Source organism: Gadus macrocephalus, chromosome 3 (genome assembly GCF_031168955.1).
Source record: "Gadus macrocephalus chromosome 3, ASM3116895v1".
NCBI lineage: Eukaryota > Metazoa > Chordata > Actinopteri > Gadiformes > Gadidae > Gadus > Gadus macrocephalus.
This window is the reverse complement of record NC_082384.1, coordinates 18,045,836-18,055,342: the sequence shown is the minus strand read 5'-3', so window position 1 is coordinate 18,055,342 and position 9,507 is coordinate 18,045,836. Positions and strand designations below refer to the sequence as shown.

Sequence of the window (9,507 nt, the reverse complement as noted above, 5' to 3'; positions counted from 1 at the left end):
TAAACAACCGACTACAAGTATGAGCATGAATAGTATTCCATGTATTCTGTTTGGCACCTATTGGACAAGTTGTTGGCGTGCGTAACAAACACTTACTAAGTTGTATCATGTTTCTTGTCACCCATCATAGGGACACTCGTTTGTCAGCAGACTCATTGCTGGAGAGGAAGATCTGACCTTGGCTTCCTGCAGTCAGAGACATGAGTGTGGTCAGAGAATCACATGGGATCGGGTACCGGGGAGGGGTTGTGGCCACACACAGCGGCCCCACCCACTTCACAGAGGATGCTCCACGGCCTCCGGTCCCCGGCGAGGAGGGGTCTGATGTCGACCCTCCGGTCCAGTCCCAGACCCTCTACTTTCCCCCGTCGTCTTTGTCCTCCAAAATGGCCGATCTACCAAGCTACACGCCATCCTCGTCAGCGGCGACCCCGCGTCGCCCGGACCTGGATCTGGGCTACGAACCCGAGGGTTCGGCCTCGCCAACGCCGCCATACTTGAAATGGGCCGAGTCACTTCACTCTCTTCTGGATGACCAGGAAGGAATCCAGCTGTTCCGTAACTTCCTGTGCCAGGAAGGGTGTGCGGACCTCCTTGACTTTTGGTTTGCCTGTTCAGGATTCCGCAAAACCAGCCAAGACAAGAGGTCCAAGCTGGCTAAGGCTATTTACAGGAAGTACATTGTAGATGGCACTGGGATTGTTTCGCGGCAGATCAAGCCCGCCACCAAGAGCTTCATCAGAGACTGTGTGGTGAGGCCGCATCCGGACCCCGCCATGTTTGAACAGGTGATTACAACACGGACAGTACCATGGCTCTTTATTGCAAAGGGTTTACACCCTTAACCCACCAACGACAACTTGGAAACATGGCCCACAACATGGTTTGACACACAGCAAACCAAATACCGGGCTTTCTGTTTGGCTTGCCTGTTTGTATCACAGATGTTTTTTGTTATTGTAAGCAAAACTGGTCCACACATGCTGCTTCTTGCAGCTTTGCTTGAGATTAATGAGTTGAATTTATTAAGCTTAGTAAATGACAAGTTAGTAGTGAAACATTTGTTATATCGGTATCGTAGAATGCAGGAAATGGCCACTGTAGACAATGGCACCATGGGGATGGAAAAAATGTTGTCTGCCTGCCTATACATGGTATCTTATGGCTGTATGTCGCAAGACATTCCATATCGGTGCATCTTAAGAATGACAAATTATTGCATGGGTTAGCTGGCTGTCACTGGTGACAAAAGGAAAATCCTAAAAGAGTCGCATGTCCAGTATGATTTGGGGAGGAAACACACAGAGTAGGCTTTTCGAGGGCATGCAGTTACACGATGAAACTGAACACCTCACTCATGGACCACACTACTCAATTGAGTAAAGTTTACTGACCCTGCCACAAATCTCTCACTTGAGATGCATCCTATCTTATTCCTATTTAATGGGTTGCATGCTATATTTATGGATAATTGTTTTAAACTCATTGCAGTTAATTAGTAGTATATCACTGTTTCCATATAGTGTATTGAATTGCAAAAAGACATTCTTTCTAAATATAACTATTTCAAATGTATAGGCACTATCGAATGACAATGTTTGTGTCCGTGACTCAGGCCCAGACAGAGATTCAGACCACCATGGAGGAGAATACCTACCCGTTGTTCCTCAAGTCTGACCTCTATCTGGAGTACACACGAACAGGAGGGGAGAGCCCCAAACCTAATCCCAGCGACCAGAGCCCTTCGTCGGGGATGGCCAAGTCTGTCCCTGGGTACCTACCCACGCTTGCGGAGGATGAAGAGTGGAGGTAGGGCGTCCTTCTCTTTCATAATGCGTCCCTTTTTCTCTATTGAATTGCCCCCTGACGGCTTACAGGTCAACACTCCTCTTCTATGCTTTGTTTGCTTGGCGGACACACCAGGTGTGGAGGAGGAGCTAATGACGAGGAGCAGGAGGACGAGAGTGAGTGTGGGGACACGCCTGCAGGGAGGCTGACTCAGCGTCTGCTGATGGAGACGGTGCCACAGAGAACCGTGGCCAACCGACGGAGGCCCGACGCTAGGGAGTACAGGTGTGTGGGCGATTCACCGTTCACCTTCGTCAGCATGGCTGTTGTTGGGTCTACTAGTGCACGTGACAAGGGTTTTGTGTGCCGGGTATTTAATCCCCCTTTTATCCCGCTATCAATGATGGATGTTGGCTGGGTGCACTTTATTTATTGAACCCCCCCCCCCCCCTGTCGTCATCCCCAGGCCATGGAAGGAGCCGGTGAATCCGTACTATGTCAACATGGGCTACGCCCGAGCACCGGTGACCAGTGCCAACGACAGCGAGCAGCAGAGCATGTCCAGCGATGCCGACACACTTTCTTTGACGGACAGCAGTGTGTAAGTGTCTCGCTGAAATGTCTACGCCTGATGTGTCGATTCATGACCACAGTTATTACGTTTGAGCATATAGCTTATTGTTGCATCGTAGCTGCTAATTTCTGAAGATGTTTCAGATCTAACACTTTTTTTATTTTGTGTGTGTGTGTGTGTGTGTGTGTATGCAGAGATGGGGTTCCTCCTTATAGATATCGTAAGCAGCATCGACGCGAGATGCATGAAAGTGCCAAAGCTAATGGGCGCGTCCCCCTACCTCATATACCTGTAAGTCTTTCAGAAGCCTCCCTCATTTACCTGTCAATCATTCAACCCCCTATCTCACTTAACTGTCAGTCATTCAGAGCCCTACATCCTGTACCTGACAGTCATTAAGAAGCTTACCTCATATACCTGTTGAAAGTCGTTGAGCAAGCTATATTCAATACATGTTAGTCATTCAGAAGCCTAGATTAGATCAAAGCAACAATTCACAAGTGGGCAAAAACCAAAATGTTGTAAAGTAAACCAGGGGAGAAATGTCCTCCAAATGCTGTAATTGGCGAATGACAAATGGAAAATGTTGTAAGGTTGATAAGCCTTTTGTTAATCATTAACTTTCCATACAGTACCTTTAGCGGCCTACCACATAAAAAAATTACCTGTTAAAACTTGAGAATCACAAGCTGATTTGATAAGGCAGTAGGCCAAGAACAACTGATTTGCAGAGCAAGGACGTCCTATGGGCTGCAGCCTATTTGGATTGTCTACATTATTCTCTTCACATAGCAGTATGCGACAAAATGTCGGCCACAGGGAAGGACACACAAGCTCGATGCACTGAATCACCAACAGTGCAACCGTGAATTATGTATCTATACTAAAGGTGGCTATTCCAAATGACAGATCTTAGTACGCATTATACTTGAACACTGATCCCAGCTATGCTCATTGTGCCAATTATTTCTCCCGACAGCGTTAAGTTGAATATGTAAAATAGGACAAGTTCGTATAGGCCACCCAGGCATTAGTGGCACTCATTTTGTTGTTTGTTTGCGTTTATGTATGCAGCGCACGTACCGCGTGCCAAAAGACATCCACGTGGAGCCCGAGAGGTTTGCAGCGGATCTCATTAGCAGACTGGAGACGGTTCTGAGGGAGAGGGAGGCCCAGGAGAGACTCGAGGAGAGGCTGAAGAGAGTCCGGCTGGTGGGTCTCACTGCACTTGCGTGTCTCTGAATAGCGGTGTTGTCTTATCATCGGGATTTATTTGTGAGATCGTTAAAGTGACAATACTGGCTTATCTTTATGCAGCTTTATAGTCCAATTGAATACTAATGAGAGAATGATATGACTTTTGAAACCGCAGACCTATTTTTTTTTTTTTCGTAACCTCAAATAACCATCATCATTCAATACCTGTACCGAAAAATTTTGACTGTTTTTTAAAATGACCATTAAGACGTCATAAGCATATAGGCAAAAAGTCCTAATATTCATCATGACCTTTTCGTATCGACACATTTTCCGCCGTTGTTGTTCGCTCACGTCGGCGCATCAGAGTATATACTTCCAGTCATTGCTCAAACTCATTATCTTCCCTTATCTTATCTTATTCCCGGCAGGAAGAGGAAGGTGACGACGCGGACGTCTCGGTGGCGGCCTCCATCTCCTCCCACAGCATACCACTGGCCCTGTCCGCCGCCTTCCCGCCGCTGTACGGCGCCCGCTACTCGGAGACCTCCACCGCCAACACGGCGGCCGCCACCTACGGCGGGCTGGTGGCCATGGAGGACGCCAACGACGACGACCCCGAGTCCATCCTGGACGACCACGTGCAGCGCGTCATGAAGACGCCGGGCTGCCAGTCGCCAGGGGCGACTAACTCCAACTCGGTCGGAGGCGGGCGGCACTCGCCTCCCAAGTCGTCGCGGTCGCCCGACGGGGGCATCGCCCCGCCCTCCCACTACCCGCCCTCCCACTACCCGCCACACCGGGTCGGAGGTCACGGGGTGCCGCCGGCCGCCATGAAAGGTAGAGTTTGAAAAAAAGCGGATCATTTTGTTGATGTTTGGGTTTAGGTGTCTGCTGTCTGTGTCTTTGGGTACTCTATGGCTACTATAAAATCCAATGTTGGGTCTAATTATTATTTTATACTAATGGTATTAATTATATATGTTAAGTAAATTTTAACTTCAAAGGGCTTCACAGGAGCAGATATAGGTTACCCCATGACCCTAATTCCTCTGAAGGGTAGCGGGAAAAGCTCCCGAATCCAAGCACCATGCAAAGGAACACAGAAGAGAGGGAGGAATGTGTATGAACGTTGTTGTGGTTTTCTGTCCTAGGCATGCATCACCACAAGCAGCTGTACCACCACAGGGGCCAGGAGGAGATGGGCTCCAGGCCCCAGGGCAACTTCTCCTGGAACGGAGAGCCTGCCAGCCAGTACGCCGGCAGGGGGCGTAACTATGCCGACGGCGCTGGAGCTAGCACGCTGGACGGCATGGGCTACAGGTATGTGTGTGTGTTTGCATGTGCGTGTGTGTGTGTCCATGTGCTACAAGCTTTTCAGAACGTGGCTCGCAACTCTTGTGTCTTGCTATATAAGAGTGTGTGGACTATGGTAATACATGTATATGAGCTTATTATTTTTTATTTATTTGTATACACGCCTCCACAATTGGCTCATGGCATGAAATTGTTTTGGAAAACCTGCTCCCTTTCTGTGGCCTCCACTGATGTGTATGTGTTTGTGTCTCTGTGCGTTTGGGTTTTGCAGCAGTAAAGGTAGCACGCTTTCTCGGCGGAGCGTCAAGAAGGCAGAAATCTCTGGCAAAGGGGAGGAGAATGGTCGGGGCTCGGACTCTCAGGTGCCCACGGACGACCTGGAGAGGAACCAGAAGATCCTGCAGTGGATGATGGAGGGAGAGGCGCTCAGACACAAGAAGAACAGGTGCTGTGATGCATACCATACACATCACACACATTGGTCCCATGGTATTCTCCTACCTGTATGAGGGCCCTGTAAAATGTCACTTTGTGTTGATGGTTGTGTGTTTTCATTTAGGCCTTGATATTGGCGGTGCCACTCCACTTTAAGGATGATTAGATTACAAAATGGATCACTTTGATGACGTTATTAAACTAGTGTTAACAACAATTTAATTTCATGACTGAAATCTTCTGTGTGTGTGTGTGTGTGTGTGAGATTATACTGACGCGGTCTCTCTGTGCGCTGTGCTCTTCCAGCGGCAGCACCAGTGGCTCCAGGCGGACGGTGGGCAGCAACGAGCCCCTGCGGCCCACCTCGGTGGAGCGCCCCGGGGCCGTCCACCCCTGGGTCTCGGCCCAGCTGCGCAACAACCCGTCGTCGGCGTCCACATCTATGCCATGCCCCGCCTCTGCCCAGGTGCAGCCCTCCCACCCCTTCATCCAGGACCCCGCCATGCCCCCCAACCCTGCCCCTAACCCCCTCACCCAGCTGGAGGAGGCCAGGCGCCGGTTGGAGGAGGAGCGCCGGAGGAACGCAATACAGCAGGCCAAACAGAGGTGTGTGTGTGTGGGGGGGGGGAGGGAGGGAGGGAGGGAGGGAGGGAGGAGGTGGCTGGTTGAATTTGAATATTATTCAAATCGGTTCATCCCGAGGCACAAGGCTGTTTCAGGAAATAATGTTTTTGATATGTTCCATTCCAAAATAGTCATGAGTCCCATACGAAGCGAGAAAGAAAAAAGGAAATTAAAACAAGCCTGCATACATGTATGCTCTGCTCTGTAAAAACAATATTTAGTTAATTTTTGGGTCGTGCTACAAATATGAAGCGATCTTTGCTTAATTTAGTGAGAGAGTGAAAGTTTGCGAATACGTGACAACGTATTCAAACCGGTATTATGTGGTTCTTGTGTGTATTGCGTAGGGCGGAGGGGGCATATATTTGAATAAAATTAGCATATTCTGACATGCACCTTTCTCTCCCCAAGGCACAAGTCTGGCAAGCGGCAGGTGTGTGAGAACATAACGGTTGCGTACTACTTCTGTGGAGAGCCCATCCCCTATCGGACGTCGGTCAAAGGTCGCGTGGTGACTCTCGGCCAGTTCAAGGAGCTGCTAACTAAAAAGGGCCATTACAGGTGAGAACTCGTCCTTTCTTATGCGTTTTTTGTATTAAGCATTCAAACTTGCCCTACATTCCAATTGGAAACCTTAATTTATTCATTATGATTGTTTTTAAAGATGAATCAAGAATGAATCAATATGAACATCAAAATAAAAAAAACATTAATATAATTGTATCAATGAATTACTGGAAAAGTACAGCTAATATAAACATGGCTTGATTTCTCCCACCCCGCTTTCAGGTTCTACTTCAAGAAGGTGAGCGATGAGTTCGACTGCGGCGTGGTCTTCGAGGAGGTGCGCGAGGAGGACGCCATCTTGCCCATCTTCGAGGAGAAGATCATCGGGAAAGTGGAGAAGATAGACTGACAGATGGGTGGTGCCAGGTCGCTTGGAAACAGGGAGAGAAGGATGCAAATGTGGGTCCAGGGAGAGGTTATGAGGATGACGGCAGACTTTTGATAGCAAGATTCTGCGGGACGACGGATAAGGAATGAATACGAGTGGAACGATGGAGGGTGGAACGTGATGAATGGAGAATGTGGGTTGAGCAGGTAGGGAACTAGGCCTCAAGAGTCATTTGAGGGGGAGGGGGGGATTCAGTGCAGTCAAGTCTCGAGGTCCTAGTTTGAGGGAAGGTCGAAAGGTCTTACAAGGAGATGATGTTGACGAGGGCGGAGTTGACGAAGGGTTATGGATTTATCAGGCGTTGGTCTCCGTCGGAGATGCCGGGTAATATGCCCGAGTTGACCCCTGATTCCCACTGCTTTTGGGGTGTGCGGCGGGGACGAGGGAACGGCTGGAAGGAGGTGGGGGGAACCAGTCTTCCACTTCCATCGCTCTGGAGGGAGTACCTCCTCGCCTCTGCATACCATTACGATGCTGCTACATTACCACAGAAACTCTTGGTGCTTGGGTCGGCAGAGAATGCAGCTACGTTTCTACCTGGAGTCTCGCCGCCTTCCGTACGGTTCCTGATCAGTTGTGTTTTCTTTTTACCCCCCCCGCCCCCCTACAAAAGGCAGGAGTCATGTTTATCTTTCCTTCTCGGAAATATATCTTTAGCGTGCGTCTCCAGCACAGGAAAACTCGACACAGGAACATGCGCCCCTTCTGAGTCCTAGATGTCATGTTCTGATAAGATCACACTATTCTGATGATTGGCCAGAGTCACCACACGTGACTTGTTTACCAAAGCTATGTATTTTTGATTTGGCAAGTATCCTAACTACCTGTTTTATTTGCATTATGTATATACAAGGCAGGTACTATTAGGTGTTAACACAGCCTATACATTCTTTGTATGTCGACGTTTATGTTGTATAAATGTGTTGTGTACGTTTTAAAGGTTAGTTCTTTCAGTGCAGTCAAATTTTTTTTTTTGGTGTCATCCCTATCCATATCGCACAGTTTTTTTTCATGCCCATTCTTCAAAATCGAGTGAAAAAATTCTCCCATCCGACAGCCGCTCCGCTATGAATTGTAGCATCCGTTTGTTTCTGGCTGGTCACGGTATCCTTATGTAAGACCCTACGAACAACCCGAGGCCCATGCCGTTTGTTTTTTTCTGTATGCTTGCGCTTATTTTTTTGGTGTGCTTTTTTTTTTTTGTGCATTGTGTGCGTGCACATCTGTATTTCGAAACCCAGCCAAAGAGCCTGTTGTGCGTCCTAAATGCATAATCGTTGTCTCTCAGTGCCGTCAAATCCGTCAGCATCGGGTGTAATATTTTAACTCTAAAAATAAGTACATATATCCTGCATCTTTTTAAAAGTATCAAAACAAGGTTGTACAGTCGCTCTACTCCCAGATTAATTATCTTTAGAAAATGGCCTTTCAGCCCAAAAAGACTAAAGGAGCATCCCAGGAACAGACTGCATTTCCTACACACCAGCTAATGGGAGTGAATGTATTTTTGTGTCATCCGGTGGTCATTTATTTTGTCTCTAATGGGATTGCATTATATTTTAATTTTGTTTTTGTCTCAAAAACAGTTGGCCATGTTAAATCTGTCGTATTGTGACACACATACTGCTCAGTGTCTACAGTGTACTCAAGAAGAGCAAAGAGATTTTATATTATGGGGAATGTTCATGTCCAATTCGCCCTTGATCAGTTTTTTTAAGGGAAAATATATATATGGGGGAAAAAAGACCTTGCTCCAACTCATTATGCCTTCAATATGAAATTTAAAGTTTTAGATATATATGTTTATACAAAAAAAGTAAGTTTAATAATCACCAAGCATGTTCTTTATGTGATATGTTTTCCTGATAAGTTGAATTATCTATTTTATTTTAATGTTTCTTTTGCAGGTGGCTAGGGTCCGCTGTTGGTTAATGTCATTGGATTTTTGTTCAAAAGAATGTCCTAGGACGGATGAATGAATATTATAAGAATTGTTTTTGTGATTATTATAATTACTTCAGAGATGGAAAAGCTGTCCTGTATTGTCAACTAGTGTGAAACACAGTGCCTTTTATATCATGTTACCAGTCTGGATAAGTGGAACCAATCCATGGTTTTACTGTAAGCTTTTATTTTTCAGTTTTATTTTATTTGTAGCTAGAAGCATGCTCACTCCGATCTGTTCCAGATATATCTTCTAGTACTGTAAATATGTACATTACTCATTTCATACGTGACTTTAAACCTGCACCACATGCCCATGGTGTTTCTGTTTCAGTGGTAAACGCCAAGATGTCATTGTTCTGGTTCTACTTGTACATTTCTTTTGAAAAAAGGTACTTCATAATAAAGATGTTGAATGAGCTCTTGACTTGGGGTTGTTACTTGTACTTAGGCATTTCTGTCTAGTTTTGCAAGCATGTTTTGATCATTAAACAATTAGCTCAGTCTCAAAACCTTGTATTTGAATAACTATCTATACTTTAAACACATAATTTAATGTATATTGAATAGTTTTAGACATGAATAGTCTGTTAATCATAATCATTGCTCTCATGAGCTCCAAATATTTGATAGTTTCGACCATAGGGTCTAAAATCAGGACCAACAATTCCTA

General features: G+C 46.4%; 1 protein-coding gene across 2 annotated transcripts in view; it reads left to right on the top strand.

Annotated features, from left to right (window-relative positions):
* The window catches only part of LOC132454414 (axin-1-like), a 16,403-nt gene extending 7,149 nt beyond the window's left edge, over positions 1-9,254 (top strand). For both annotated transcript variants that reach the window (XM_060047754.1, XM_060047753.1), the window contains 12 exons: positions 131-788; positions 1,616-1,809; positions 1,924-2,073; positions 2,255-2,389; positions 2,557-2,653; positions 3,437-3,574; positions 3,991-4,399; positions 4,714-4,882; positions 5,148-5,321; positions 5,618-5,917; positions 6,347-6,496; positions 6,725-9,254. In XM_060047754.1, coding sequence (XP_059903737.1) covers positions 201-788; positions 1,616-1,809; positions 1,924-2,073; positions 2,255-2,389; positions 2,557-2,653; positions 3,437-3,574; positions 3,991-4,399; positions 4,714-4,882; positions 5,148-5,321; positions 5,618-5,917; positions 6,347-6,496; positions 6,725-6,851 — 2,631 coding nt within the window. In that variant the 5' untranslated portion in view covers positions 131-200 and the 3' untranslated portion in view covers positions 6,852-9,254. The remainder of the gene's footprint in view (positions 1-130; positions 789-1,615; positions 1,810-1,923; positions 2,074-2,254; positions 2,390-2,556; positions 2,654-3,436; positions 3,575-3,990; positions 4,400-4,713; positions 4,883-5,147; positions 5,322-5,617; positions 5,918-6,346; positions 6,497-6,724) is intronic.
* The last annotated feature ends 253 nt before the right edge of the window (positions 9,255-9,507 follow it).